At 38.9% G+C, this 16,073-nt stretch overlaps 1 protein-coding gene across 2 annotated transcripts; it reads right to left on the minus strand.

Annotated features, from left to right (window-relative positions):
- Positions 1–471: 471 nt before the first annotated feature.
- On the minus strand, positions 472–13,605 carry pnoca (prepronociceptin a). Of its 2 annotated transcripts, none has more exons than XM_019258370.2 (3): positions 13,481–13,605; positions 3,626–3,756; positions 472–2,162 (listed from the first exon to the last, which is right to left on the minus strand). In XM_019258370.2, exons 2-3 carry the CDS (start codon positions 3,743–3,745, stop codon positions 1,539–1,541), a joined length of 744 nt encoding a protein of 247 aa, XP_019113915.1. In that variant the 5' UTR covers positions 3,746–3,756; positions 13,481–13,605; the 3' UTR covers positions 472–1,538. The 2 variants fall into 2 exon arrangements, with proteins under 2 accessions (XP_019113915.1, XP_010732362.2); XM_010734060.3 differs by having other exon boundaries at positions 3,626–3,759; positions 13,481–13,603.
- Between the last annotated feature and the right edge of the window lie 2,468 nt (positions 13,606–16,073).

Consider the following 16,073-nt stretch of genomic DNA (forward strand, 5'->3'; position numbering starts at 1 on the left):
GAGGAAGAAATAAATGCACTACCAGGTTCTATGAAAGCAGATATGTCCCTCTCTACCTTCAAAACTCCCAAAACTCCCAGCTCTTCAGAAAATACCTCCTCTCTAGCACGACCAACAACTGGACAGAATCTGTCCCCCTTCTCGAACTGTCACTTGAGTCTATTCGAGTAGTACTTATTGTTGCACTGTACCATGATTGTTTCCCTTTTTGTAAGTCGCTTTGGATGAAAGCTAAATGTAAATGTAAATAAAGCTTTTTATTGGAAGTAATTCTTGAAGTGCTTCATTAAATTGTTTTCTCTCTTCTGTCCTGATCAGATGGATTTGATCTTTTAACTTACTACTACTACTACTTCTATATACTACTACTATAATAATAATAATAATAATAATAAATTAATTAATTAATTAGTAGAGACTAAGAACAAACCACCTCAAGACGCAGAATCAGTTGCTGCATGACAAGCCACGGAGGAAATAGTAAACTATCTTTATTGACATGTTTAAATTAAGCTATTTACAAGTTCTCATAGTGAGCAACAAAAACATTTCACACTGTTACAGTTTGAAGAAAAACAAATAGCAAATATTGTTTTTTACATACAGGAATCTGGCATCTGAACACAAGAGCCAGTCAGAGATGATGCTTTCATGTACATAAGTTTGGTAGACAGATCAGTAGCATATGTGCATGAATACTGAGTGTTGTTGTATAGTCTTTCACTTCACCGTTGCACTAGATTGAAGGAGAGATCTTTTTATTAAACCTTCTTTAGTAGCCCTGTCTCAGGTGTGTTTTGGCACAGTGATAAATCAATGACTTTTAGCTGTGTTTTGCATGTTTTCATTTATTTACCACAAATCACACACAGTACACCTTACATTACTGCTGACATTACTCTAATCATAGCCCCAAGACATGAAAAATACTGGTTTTGTCCTTTAAAAGAGACTGAGTTATGAATTTCGCCACTAGATGGGAGTATAATAAAGAGAGTGTTGTGCTCCTGCCAGACTTGTTAACAGAGGCTCCTACACACTTTCAGATTACATCTGTTGGACATTAACAGATTACATTTAACAGTAAAATAAATGCTATATCTTACTGCAAATCACTGAGGGATTATCAGGAATTCCCAACATCAGAGCTTTCTTCAAAGCTCTTGAGGATAAAGGCTTGGGGATCTAATGAAACATGATCATTTAACTAGTACAAATCTGAAATGACTCAGGGTGTCCAGAGCTGGACAGGAGGACAGGAAGATGCCAGGGATTATAGAGTCCCACTGCTCAGAATGAGCTGATTTTAAGGTGTTTAAACTTCTTTTCCACTGGACGGTCAAGAATGATGATACTCTAGTACTCTACGAGGACTCCAATGGGGGTCTTGCATTAGGGGCTTTGTTTTAAATTTTGACCTACTGAGTCTTTACATCGACTCAGTAGGTCAAACTTTGGTGACACCAGTTAAAGTTTGACATGTTGGTGATTGAAATCAGTGAAATAGTTTGATGTCAGTGGACTGAAGGTGCACTCTATTAAACTTCGTTCTGTTGGGTGAGGTCTTCTGACACACTGTTGAACTCAGTGGCCCGAGTGCTCATCCCCAGGTACTGCTTCAGGAACTCGCTGAAACGTTTTTGGTTGTTCCACTTGCGTGCTGACTTTCGAATGCCGATGAAGCCACCATACCTCTTCTGGTAAGATCTTCCTGGAGACATCAACTTCCTGTAGCCATGCCTCCCTTTGACGAAACCGCCAAACCTCTTGGAGACACTCAGCCCTACGTCACCCTGTCCTCTTGATGCCACCTCAGCAGCAGCAGCACCCCCTTCTTCTTGCCCTGCCTCGTCCTCATACTCATCCTCAAGAGACATGGCATCCTGGGAATTGTAAGTAGTGTCCAGCTGGCTGCCCTTGCCACCCAGATCCCTCTCGTCCACCCCGAGTGCCCGGGTCATGTGATCGAACCTCTGCAATGCAATGGGCAGCAACAGACCTCCTTCCACCTGTTCCTCCTCAGGAAATAGGGCCTCCACCTCCTCCTGAGATCTTTTCCGCACTGTACCACTAAGGGAGGAAAGTGGCGACAACAGCACCTTACGACAGAAGTCCCGGTAGAAGGCTGGGGAGACGTTGCCTTCGCACTCAGTGAGACACACCTGATAGAGAGAGAGACAAGAGGTCATCTTCATTTTCCCAATTAAGTCATGTCAGGTCAGTTCATTCATACTATAAAATAATCAGACCTGTTAACAATTTATTTGTGAGCGTGATACTATGCCAATGTTGCCTGCTTTACCGCATGTTATCCACATGTGCATTTTGAAAATAAAATAAAATTTCTTCTCACCAGATTTCAGGTTACTATTGCTTCCTCTCTTCATTCATTTTCTAGCTCAATCTACCATCACTGCTCTCTGTCACTGCTGCGTGACGTCAGGTTTTGTTTCTCTACATTTCGTCATATACGTTTATCCTCCATCCCCCCTTTATGTATCCTCAATTTAAATGGTTCAAAACACATGTGTTTGTGCGTGCACATGCGTGTGTGTGCTTGTGTTATTATGTGGCAAAAGTATTTGTCAGAATAAGACTGAAAATATTAAGATATACAATATCACACATCATATAATCACACTAAAGCAGAGCAGTAATTCAGCAGATGGCATATAGCATGGTGAATTTCCTAAGATAAATGTCTTTGAGCAGCATGGCTGGATGGAAATAGTTTTATGTTTTGAGTCTTTTAAACATCCACTTGGTGGCCTTTTTTTTTTTTGGTTGCAGCTTTTTTATTGACCACCGTCAATCTTACAAGGCAACAATTGCCCAAATTAAAGGCTTGAGGTTCTTTAAATATGTCTGTGACCTTAGTGCCTAATATGTGTTTTAAAGTCATGTGCACCTAAATGTCTTGCTGAGAAACAAACATGTCATTAACCAGAGAGGTGCCACCAGGCATAAGCACTGAGGGGAGAAACACACATCTATCCGCAGGAATCAATTAGACACAACAAATTAAACCTCAAATGCCAAAACAGTAATTTGTTGAGTCAGAGACAGAGAAGAGAGGGAGGGATGAATATGGGAAGGTTGGCTGAGGGGTTTTCTTAAATTAAGAGAGCCCCAGGGAGACATTTGAGTTGTGTGTCTGTATGTGTGTGCGAGGGTGTAGTCCAGGATGGATGATTTGCACTCATTTCACTTGCAAGTTTCAATTTGTTAAATTTCCCACTTGTGACATAACTACACAGCTGTTGCTATTGGTATTTGGCAGACATTTTTTAGGCTATGGTCACACATACCAAGGCTGTCAAGGCCAAATGTGGGCTGTGCAGAATGTTCATCGAGGAAATCGGTTTGCTGGTTTTCACACATGCGTATTTGCTATTGGCTGTGACTTCACTGGTCAGATTTCCCCAAAGTTAAACTCCACATGAGGTCTGAAACTGCTTTGGCACCAGAAGCAGGAAGAACCAGAACCAGAAGTGCCCCTTTGCTCACGTAAAATAGAAGTGGAAAGAAAGTCACTGTTCATTTCATGTATGTGTGACTGGGTCTAAGGAAAAAATATTATATTTATGTATGTATGTATGTGTGTTTGTGTGTGTGGACTCCTCACCATAGTGTTGAAACTGAGCTGTTTGGGCAGGATGTTGCTGCAGGACAGGCAGTCTGCCTGGCAGTCACTCTGTCCACGATCACACAGACAGAGCAGCAGCAGAGCCACCACAGTCTTCATGTTCCCACCGTCTGCTGCACAACACAGGACAGAAGAAATACATATGTTCAGTACAGCAGTTTGATACACCCCACTCACTGTATAATTTCTGTTCTGTTCTAACATTATTTAACGTTGTGTTTAGAGTTAACTTAACTCTAAACACAACCCTTACCCATGGTGCTCTGGGTGCTTCTGAGTTGAAAGTAGGTTTCTGCCCCAAGTGAAAGAGTTTAAGTATCTTGGGGTCTTGCTCATAAGTGATGGGGAAATGGAGCAAGAGGTGGACAGGCAGATTGGTACAGTGTCAGCCGTAATGTGGACATTGTACTGGACCGTTGTGGGGAAGAGGGAGCTGAGCCCAAAGGCAAAGCTCCCGATTTTCCAGTCTATCTGCATTCCAACCTTCATCTTCAGTCATAAGCTTTGGGTAGTGACCGAAAGAATGAGATCACGAATATAAGCGTCTGAAATGAGTTTCCTCTGATGGTATACAGGGCTCTGCCCTAGAAATAGAGTGAGAGGCTTGGACATCCACAGGGAGTTACTCGTCCTTTGCATCGAAAGTAGCCAGCTGAGATGGTTTGGGCATCTGATCAAGAGGTGTTCTTGGCAAGACCCTGGGCCAGACCCATTACTTGCTGGAGGGACTATGTACTGGCTGTGGCTCAGGAGGTAGAGGAGGTAGAGCGGGTCGTCCACTAATCAGATTATCAGTGGTTTGATCCCCGGCTCCCTCAGTCTGTAAATGATTAAATGTAAATGTATAGCCCATCTTGCCTGGGAACGCCTTGGGAGGAACTGGAATGCATTGCTGGGAAGAGGGAAATCTGGAATGCTATGCTAAACCTTCCAACCCTGTATAAGATGAAGGGAAATGGATGGTTCAACTGATGGAAAGAAGAATAAAACAGTTTGTTGTATGTCATTTGTGTCCATAAGTGTGGTCTGCTGTAAAACAAAGGTCATTCATTTTTGCAAGACACTTGCCTCGTCACTTATTAATAATGCCATATCATGTACAAACTAGGAGAGTACTCCATTTATAGGTATGTAGACCTCTGACACTGTGATGGTAAAAGAGTGAACATGGAGGACAATATGAGGGTAAAAATGACGGGAGTCCACAGGGACAGGGAATGAGACTAAAGGACAGTCGGGACAGAGCACTGTAGGTATGAAATGTGACAAAGAAAGACTTGTGAAATGAAAAAAAAAGAGGGAAGGAAAATTGTTTGACCTTATTCTGGTAGGAGCGGCACAGTCTGGTGTGTCTGACGTCAGAGACACAACCAGAGTTTTCATCCCATTAAACAAACTCGTTAACTCCTTTAATTGATGCCTCAATTAATGCCTCTGGCAACAACTGAGTCATTCTTTGTAGCTGACAAACACACACTCAAATTCACATGCACAAAGCATACACAGGATATTTTATAGTGTGAATGTCTGTGTGTGCACACATTTCTGTAACATACACAACATTCAAACAAACAAACACACATGGCAAACGGACACACCATGTGCATGCCCATTATACAACACGTTAGTAGAAACACTCATACAAATTCACACATACACTATTAAACTGCTCTTTTATCTATTAAACTGACGTGGCACAAAAGTGAAACTAATTTATCTTCAATCAAACACTAGTTAATCATTTCTTAGAAATTTGGGATTAATTCAAAGTAATTAAAAACTGATAAAAGTGTAATTGCACTACTGTTCTTTCCAATCTCTAACAACCCATTAAAACGGCAGCTCTGCAAAACAAATCACAATTTATCAGTCTTCTTGTGTGCAAACAAAGTGTGTGTCAAGTCTGTCTTTGGTCTGATTGGAAAGACAATGGGTTTGTCAGTGAAGGACAGAAGAGAAGTGCAGCCATTTTAAGCAGGAACATTGTGGAACAGCTAAGGGCAGGACTAGGTTGGCAGATTGCAGTGGATTTAGACAAACAGCTTGGGCGTGTTCATTTGGCCATAATGCATCTCATTTTCCATCCTCCTGTCACTGATTTTGTGCTGACATGGCTTCCAAAAATTAGCTGCTGTCATAATGCACGAAGGACACTTCCCATCTTCTCATCTCTGTAATTTACTGAATTGTGGCCAGAGGATGCATACTAAAAATGGAATACATGCTTACCTTTATGCTATTAAATCATTATGTCTGCATGTTTAGTGGTAGTTTAACATTTACCATGTTCATTTAACATTTAATATATTAGCATGGTAACATCACAATATCATAAAATGTTTGATAATGGTGATCCATGAAAAGTTAAAGGAAAGTTATAACTGTTCATCCTGAGGGGGGCATGAATGTGTGCACAAACGTTCATGGCAATCCATCCAAAGGTTGATGAGACATTTAACTCAAAACTACATATGTCAACCTCATGTTGTTGTTAAAGTAGAAAAGTCAGGGGATCAGCAAATCATTAGGATTCATCATCTGGGGACCATGAATGTCTATAGCAACATTCATAGAAATCCATTCAATAGTTAGGGGATAGGAGATATTTCAGTCTTGACCAAAGTGGTGGGACGACCAAACAACAGAGCAACAGAGCAACGTTTTCATCCCCAGAGCCACATTGCTATTGTTGCAAGAAAAGCAGTTGGCTTTAAAGCTAACACTAAGTTTTATTTAGGCAGGGGAGGATAAATCTCTACCCATATGAGGGCGTTTTTATCAACATAAATAAACAGGAACCACAGAAGAGCAGATCCTATATGAGGGTGTCAGCTATTGTGGAAAAGTTGAGTACTGGCAGCTCCTAACTGACATTTCAACATATCAACACAGAAAACATACAGTCTGGCTGCAGACACTCAAGCCTCACTTAGAATATTACAGAAATGTGTGCACACACAGACATTCACACTATAAAATATCCTGTGTTGCTGAAAGCTCTGTAAAAATAAATGAAATGAAATGACTTCTCAACAAGGTCTTCTATTGACGTCTGCCAAGTTCTCTCTCAAGAGAGAGCCTTTACCCAATTACTCTGCTTTTAATTAACTGATTAACCACTAAATAAACCAGTTAATTAAGTCATTACTGTCTGTTTCTGCGCTGAGGTGCCGTTGATTGAGGTCTCGCAGTCCAGTGGATGATGAATAAAGATCATTTTTACAGATGAAGTGAATCCCCGTCTATAGATATCTCAATAGTATCTGACTCAATCTGTTACCATGTGACCACATGAACTGGTTTTGTGCCATTTGACACATTTTTCCTCCTGAAAACATCTCAAGGAATACACATTCAAACAAACAGTAAGTGGAATATCAGCACAGGATCTGTAGTCTCCTTGGAATATATCTACATATGTGGAATATAACTAAGTAAGTTCAGCAAGGTTTGCCGTGTTAAATGGAAAAAATACTGAACATCACGACAATCTTCAGATTCTTGATTCAAAAGTTTGCTAAGTCAATCATCAAAAAAGTCTCGTCATTACATAACTCACGACTCAAAATTCTCAACCTGTCTTACACTCTGTTATCAACTGTTTTCAACCATTATTTTCCACCATTACTGCCATTTTCTCATCAAGAACAGGAAGTACAAAATAAATTACTCTCAGCCCAAAGAGCGACCTAAATCCGGATTATTCACGCGTGGTTGAACGGAGGAGCTGTTTGCATACGACTTGCAGCTCTTTATTTTTAAAAGCTGAACTGCAGATTTTTACGTCATTTGAATTCAATAACTACAATATTGGAAATGTCAGTACAACATGTAACTTTTCTGACTTTGTAGGTGGTCCAGTCATTTGAACACACTGTAGCTATTCATGCACGTGCAAAAAGAGGAAAAACATAAAGACAATCTTATCTTTTTTAATGGAAATCTTCTGTACAGTGATGTTATAATTTATGCATAATGACGACTACGTTTGACAGACAGGTGCCTAATTTGTATTCTGTGGTAAGGTGCATCAAATCATGACTTGGTCTTTCAGTTAAATCTAATTAAAGGTTTAATGTAGTTCAAACTACAATATCTTATATCAATATGCAAATCATCTTTTTTTTTAAACATGATTGTCACTTTTCCTTTTTTTTACCTTTATTATGTAAAAAAATCTGTAAGTGTCTGAAAATTAGAGTGATAAAATAGTAAATGATTTTGATAAATGATTGATGAGATTTTAGTCCTAACCCATAATGTTTAATAAACTGCAGTTTTAAATGTGATAGCTTTACATGAAACTGAAGGACAATAGCTTCCAGCCCTTAAAGGAGAGAGGACCAGCATATTAACAGAAGTAAGGCAAACATAATTAGTGTGTATGAGTGTAGTGTGAGCGTATTCATGATGTTAGCTTTGTTAGTTGATGAGTCAGTTTGACAGGTAATTAAATGTTATGTAGTCTTCTGCCTGGAGACACATAGCGGACTACTTTATCTGTCAGAAAAGTCACTTTGATTGACAGCTTGTCGGAGGCCCACTCAAAATACATTGTTTTAACATTGATGGCTAACTGGCAAAGTGCTCATTGATGTGACCCTTTCAGGACATGGTATCGATATCAGGTTGATTTAAAAAGATCTAATCTATATATTAATTGTCTGTGTCACTACCTACACGCACTCTACTAGTGATTCTTCTGTCATTACCTATTTCTTTGTCTTGGATTAATATTTGCTTTCTTCCTCGTCAAGTCTCATTCTCACCCACTCATGCTCTTTCTTTCCTCTTCTTCTGTCACGCACTATCTCACTCTGATATTTGTGTTTAATGCATTTATAGATCACGATAAAACTACTACTGGCTGTAAAGTTGGGCTAAACTTTGCCAGATGAAAAATCATTTCACACTAGTTATTTTACCTGTTACAGTACTTGATACTAGAGCAACACCTGCCTTATTTTTGTATCAGTGGTGATAATCACCTCATTGGCAAAACTGTTAACATCTGAATCCTACATTACATAACTTCTCACTGATGTAGAGACGTTTCTTTTTTGCTTTAAAGCATCAAGTGCATCATGTGCCCAGGCAGTACATCTGCACTACCACAAAACACATTATCTCTCATGATGCTGTCTTATGTCTCCTGGTCAGAGTTCATGTCAGCACACAGACGTGTCTGCAGAGTGGGCGTTTTGACCTATCTCAAGACAGAAGAAATCTTTTAGAAGAAACCTTTAGTGCTTTTACAAGATGTTCCCTGTCAGTCAGACTGTGTGTGACGTGGCAGTAGATTACATGCTGAAGCCATTAATGGCAGTCACGCTAAGCTAAATCAATTTCCCTTCTCAATGCAACTAATCACCTAAGGTCTATTAATGGTTGGGAGCTGTGCACATACACACTTACACAGGGGTCATACAGCATTCATTTCATATTGATTTCTTTGTTTGTTAGTTTATGAGGCAATGCCCTGTCATCTTTTTTGCTTTTCTATCCCGCCTGCACAAATTTATTTGTTCATCCTATGTTTTTTTTCATCTTGAGACAAGTAATTAAATGTCTACCTAGCTAAACTAAATTTAAGTCACTGAATTAAGGCACAGAGCCTTTGTCAAACACAGGTGAAACTAATAACAACACTAATGGCTGCATTACATTCAGGCATGGCTGGCTTGCAAACACAGAAATCAATAATGTTATTACATGTTATTAATGTTATGTGTCTTATTCCTGCTTTAACATGTCAAAACTAGGTTTACTGAATTGTGTCGAATGAGTTCCAGAAGTCATAATCTTTTGGATGATATTTTCTGCTGTGACCAGACAAAAGTCTGATGAGTGCATGATAACATGATAACATTGTTGTACAGTGTTGTGGAGCTTAAGTTTAAGTCATGTCTTCTCTTCATACAACAGTTAGAAGACTCTCTTCATGACAGCACAGTTTAATGGCCCTTTCAGACACAACATGAGTTACACTATGCTCGCCACCCCACTTTGTTCCAAGCAAAGCATGGTGTCGTGGCCAAGCCATTGGAAATAATTGGATTCAAAACACATCGATGCTGTGGTCATCTTGCGTCATAAGACTCACACAGAAATCCATATAGAGCCAAAAGACTTTGTAATGCAGGACATTGCTTTTTATTATGATCAGCTTGTGTCAGAAGAAAAGAAGAAATCTTGTGACTGGACAAAATAACGACAGTCATTTTTCTTGCTAGCCTTGGTGGTGTGCACCATAATTTATGCTAATTATCCCAGTAGCACCTTCTCATTGCTTTAAAGCTTTGCAGACTACTACTACTACTTCTGAAAGTGAATCCAAAACATCTTGATTGCCCCCTTAGTGGAGATCTAGCAGATGCAACATGGGCCAAACTAAAAAATCTAAGTACAAAACAATGAATGTTTTTGGTTGTTTACTGGTTATAGGATCTCTTTCACTGAGGCCACCTGCTGGTCCCTGACTCGGAAGTCACACATTGCTATGTGTTGGGAAACTTTACCAAACATTTAATCTTCAAGGTTTAAAATTTCATAATAAAGGAAAAAATAATCATTTATCCACTCTCTTTTATGATGGCCACTTATGGCAAAATGCCTTAGAGTACAGTGGTAGGACAAGTGGCAGCAAACATATCCATCTTTCTTAAAAGGTTACATCAATGCATCAAATAGAGAGTAAGTAATTTTATCTAATTGACACTATGTCCTATAAATACATGCTTCCGTTCCTAATTCCTAATCAAAGAGCCTGAAGAAAGGTCAGAGCCTTTCTGCTCTGATGTGTTCCTTGTGCCACAGAGCAATCGTGTAATAAACAACAGTACTGTACATCTCTTCCCCCAGAACTAAAATGACCACAACTGCATCTGACATGAGTCGGTTCTCCTTTGATGTAGAAATAAGGGGAGGAGAAAAAAACACACTGCACAGCAAGAAGACATAACATAAAGAAGAATCTACAAAATCCTCCCAACACAAAAGGAGGGACGGGGACCCTGCTGTGTTAGGAACATTGTATCCTTGGATTAACGCCACAAATGTAATTCAGTGCAGCAACCAGAGCTGTACCACTATGCTTTGTGACCTGTGATCCAGCACTCTTTATCCCCCCTCAATTTTCCCTATCTGAATGGTTTCCTGGGTTTAAAGCCAATAAAGCCAATAAGGTATAATGTTGTGGAGGAAACCAACAAATTCAGTGATACTGAGGAGATTGTTTGAAATGTTTTTAGGCTTTGAGACAAACATAACACCACATACGCATTTGCCCTTTTTGTTAGTTTGACTGTTAAATCTGACAAACCGCACAATAAGTGCCTGAATTTGATGTATTCAGCTGTTTCGTGAGTCTGTAGGTGGTGGCAATCTGAGTATTTTATGTCCTTTTGATAGGTTTCTTCATGTCAGATAGTGATTTATTATACTAGGTGCTGAAATATCCTCTCTCCTATACATCATCATCACTTCATCTATGTTTTGGCCCATCTACGCACAGGAACACAATGAAATTGCCCGCAAAACAATGGCACAAAATGTTCACCAACAGCTGATTGTGTTTCAGGAATGTTACATTAGATCATCCACATCTCTGTTCTATCTGCAGAAATTATATTTCATACACAACTCTTATTTAATGTACTGCACTTTATCATTATTTACTCTGGGTTTTATTCCCTCCTTACAGCCTCAGTGAAGACATTACTTGCCTTGCTTCACACAGCTAATGCAGAAATGCTTAAACACAACACAAAGCTAATTAGAGGTACATTTCACAGTTACTTAAATCAGATTCAATCACATGAATGATTTGAGTACTTGCCCTAAGCTATGAGAAAGATTTCTGTGAATCAGTTAATAAATAAAACAAAATAACATTAATTCAGCCACAGCGCTATCTGTAGATTGACATCAGCTTCTCTCTGAAGATATGCACAAATCGTTTGTTACTCAGATAATTAGAAGCAGATAGATGCACTTTCAAATCAGTTACCACCACCAGTTGGTTGTTGAAAGGGCCTTTTTGTAATAGCTTTCTTAAAATAATCCATTTTGCACTGTGCCTTTATGTTCATAGGTTTTCTTTCAAGGTCAAATGAGAAGTGAGCCCCAGGCTAAAGAAAAAACACCATGTTAATTATTGAGTGTAAAATAAAAGTTGAGAACTAATCTTAAAGTGTATTACCTTCATAAATGTTTTCTGACAGCTTAGAAAACACTCAATAATGAGTTTTACACCTAATGCCTGAAGGCATGAAGACAGAACAATATGAGTAGGTTGTGCTACTTTACAGAAACAGAAATACTGCAACTACTACTACTACTGATGATACATTTAAATAAATAAACTATTAATTTAGAATAATTGCATAATGTAAATTCTAAATCAGTACATAGAAGCAATTTATACCATTCACCTAAATGTTTGATAGTAATGTGATTTTAAAATATATATTTCAAGTATATGAATCAATCACATTTAGTGTGATATTAGATTATTATTCCAACTTTTGAAGAAGAAGAAGAGGGTTTTGTCTCATAAAGACCAAGAGGCTCTGCCAGATGTGGTCAGATTTATATGTGATCAATAAAATCCACTTACATTACTGTTTATAACCTTTCCCCCTCCCTTCATGATCCGGTCATTCTTCTTTTTTTTAGTCTGTAATTCTGAACCACAAGAAAAACAGTCTGATCAAATGTAAATCAGTCTATAGGTACCAGCTTCTAAAATCATCTATTATTCATGTAATAATTCATATTTTATCACACATTGAACCTTTAGATCTGAGTTGTTTTTCACACTGAATAAACAAAATATTCCAGGCCATGAAAATCTAGAAATAATCCTCTAATGAACTGAGCCTGAGAAAATCTGACCCTGACTAATCAAGACGCACTCACCTAAATTAACTTACCTTTCATTACTCGTCCTAAGCTACAGTGTAAATACAACGCAGCAGCTTTCAGAGAAGACTCCCCTTTCATTCATGAAACCCACTAGAGTGCAGCGGTAAATCAGGCCTTAACAATTAATGACTAATAAGGACAAACAATTTATGACCTTTTTCACTTAACTTAATACCAACATGCTGACAAAACAAGCATGTGTAGTCCTCTGATGGAGTGTCTTCACCTTCACCCTGCTTCCTTATGCGTTTAATTTACTCACACACTTAGTATTTAACCTTGGGGAAGTAGTTATTGCTCCTTTAGAAGTGATGCATTGATTCTGCGAAACAAAGAATCAGGTTTGTTAAGTAGAGTTAGAGACTGTCCGTTTGTCACTGAGGTCAACAGCAGATAAAGCTTAAATTCTTTGATCAGCGTCATTACAAGCACTCAGACGTAAGAGCTCATGGGTCAGAGGGTCAGAGCAACGTAACATTAGCCGCAACACTTAACTCAACAGCAAGCATACAGCACATAAGTGATGGAGACAAAGACAAGCTTACAAATATGTCTGTCGTTTTTTTTCCCTCCCTTGTGTCCATTTGTTTCAGCTACATTTAGATTGAATTTAATTTAAATTTAACAGACACAAGTACATTACCAGCAACTAGTAAGGAGTTAAATTAATATTATCACTTTCTGGAACAGGTCACTCTGTGCAATAGTGTGCAATTTTTGCACAACATATATATAGTCTTTTTTCTGCCTGTCAATCAAATGTCACAAAATGTCAGTAAATAAAATAAATACAGCAAAAATGCAAAATGCAAAAGATTCTGTATTAAAGGTCAGAGGTCAAAGCATTTCTTTTCTTTTCCTCTTTTTTCCTCGTCCATTTCCTTGCTTCCCTCCCCAGGGTCTTCTTACCTGTGTTGGGGTCCCTCGGGTGCAGGTTGAGGTTCGTCAGCGTATGTTTCCTTCCCTCTGTCTCAGCGTGGTTTTTCTGGCTACGTGGAAGCTTGAGGCAGCTGCTCTTATAGGGACCCACCCCTCCCCTTCAACCACCTCCTCTGTTTCTCTCTCTCTCTCTCTCTCTTTCAAAACTCCCTCTTTCATCACAGAGTGGAAAAGAAAGGAGTAGGAGGAGGAGAAGGAGGAGGACAAGTAGGAGGAGAAGAAAGAAGATGGGGGAAGGAGGGGAGGGTGGTACAGAGGGAGAGAAAGATAGGAGTTAGGATAGGGAGAAAGTAAATTGCAAAAGGAACCACGAGAAAATGAGAGAGCAAAGAGAGAAATGGTAGCAGAAAATAATATCTATCTCTCTATCTATCTACTGTATCTATGCAAATATTGTTCACTCAAAAAGTTTAACCGCTAAACACTAGATGTCACTTGCTTTACCGAAAGGTCCGTTCTTAATATGCGTGTGTGCACTGTAAGTCACTCTTGTCACCGTGATATAGCACAAACTCCTGCATACGTGTGTTGAACTCACATTTCAGGTGAGCACAGAGAAACTTTCCTCCTACAGCAGATACATGTGGAAACAGCCTTCTCGTGTCAAACTCTGCACACGTCGTTCTGCTCAGTGAAGCTCAAACATCCAGCAAAGTAGCAAAAGCGAAACACAATTCTTGAGTGAAGACGTTCTACAAACAATTCTATGTTTCAGTCATTTTTACATATTTATGCTAATGTGACCAGAGCTATTTTATGATTTCTTTCTCACTCTATCAATATTTAAAGAGTCTAAACCTTTATAAACCAAGCAGCAACCTCCATGGCTGTATAGAGAAGCTTGATGGAGGTGCCATAAATTGCAGTTGTTCGAATGGCCTCCTGAGAATGGCTGCAGAGCGAGTCAATCTCCATACCAAGAGTGCCTTTATGCTTATTATTCCATGTATCTATTTACTACCAATTATTACTCTCTATATGGTAATGTAGCAAATATACTGTTACTTCCTTGTTAACAAAGAAAATGTAGTATTTATATGCAGCATTCTTTTGAGGAAAGGCTGGAGGACATCTGGCTGTCACTCCCCCACCATGTTGTGGGAGTGACAGTCAGATGTCCTCCAACCTCTCTTCAGGCAGTGGCAGGACTGTATTACTGTCAGTCTGCTCACAAACAAAAATCCACGCTGGAAACAAAAGAACCACGACGAGCTTCCCGAGTTTCTTATTATGCATATGTCCGGTCTTCATTACCAGAAGGATGTGTGCTATTCCTCTCTGATTAGGATTACTTTACTTTAGCCATACATTTGCCGGTTTTTGCTTTGATGCAGGATGAAAGTGAAGTTACTGTAACAACAAATAAACCTGTACTGAAAGCAGGGACTTCTATACACATGTGGCTGGAATACAATAAATCATCTGGATTTAAATTTTCACTTTAAGTAATGGACACAAAGCCTTTGAGGTATTGAATAAGACCAATGGCGTAGTAATAATAATAAAAATAATAATAAAAATAATAATCGTATCCTGCACATGACAGCTCTGACTTTTCATGGGTTTTGGGCACCACACAGAGTTAAATGTCACTTCCTGCATCCACTATGTTACGCTAGAGAATGCCCACTAATTATACATTAATTATATTCCAGCATAGTCGGGACACTTAACATGTGAAATTTTGGGCAGGCTGGGCAACGGACAACGCTCAAGTTCCTGTTTCATAGTCGCCATGGCAGTGGGGTTTGAAGAAAAATGTAAAATAAAAAAGTAAACTTCACTTTTTAAGGGAAACTTTGTGTTTTAGTCCCAGTAAAACTCAAGGTCAGTTGCCATGATAACTGACTCGATGAACCTATATGAGTTACCTGAGTTTCTCCATGACTCCTCCCTCTTACATAATGAATTCAGTCCGTATCAAAGCACATATCAAAGTAGATTAATGTATGTCAGAATAAAAATCCCGGTTTGATATTGGTTTGTTACGCAGGACTATCTAAAGTTACTGCTTTTATGCACTGTCAGTCATTTCTTTAAACAGCAGCTTTTGCCTACGCTTTCAAATATTATATTATATACAGCATGAAGTCACCCTCGACTTAGAAAAAAAAAATCTAAAAACAAAAAAACTCTCTTTTTGCAAGTGGAAGTTGTTTTTAAATATAACACAGTGACTCTGTCCAAAAATCACAGCTGTCAGTTTGTTAGAGCAGTTAGTCATCTGACTGTCCTTTGTTACTGCTTTCCTCTTTGGAAATATGTGCCAGAGCAATTCATTCTGTTTCTTTAGTTACTTTTACACACAGTATTGAAACATTATACTACCTGCACAACTGTTGAGGAATCTTTGAGTTGATCACAGGCAAACATGACCACCACCTACTACATTTTTATAGTCAGTAGTAAATGTCATCAGTCTGATAAACTTGTGTTTCTATTCTCTACCAATGTACAGCTGGCAACACAGTAACAAGGCAATCATCAACATCTGAGACATTCTGCACTGTACAAGAGGTACGATCACCAATACTCCAGAAGGTATTTCCTCATTTAGCATTCT

This window comes from Larimichthys crocea, chromosome VIII (assembly GCF_000972845.2).
Source record: "Larimichthys crocea isolate SSNF chromosome VIII, L_crocea_2.0, whole genome shotgun sequence".
In the NCBI taxonomy this organism is placed as follows: domain Eukaryota; kingdom Metazoa; phylum Chordata; class Actinopteri; family Sciaenidae; genus Larimichthys; species Larimichthys crocea.

Coding starts and splice junctions, on each gene's coding strand:
- pnoca (XM_019258370.2), bottom strand. CDS start 3,745: ATGAAGACTGTGGTGGCTCTGCTGCTGCTCTGTCTGTGTGATCGTGGA. Junction 2,163..3,625: donor AGCTCAGTTTCAACACTATG/GTGAGGAGTCCA, acceptor TCTCTCTATCAG/GTGTGTCTCACTGAGTGCGA.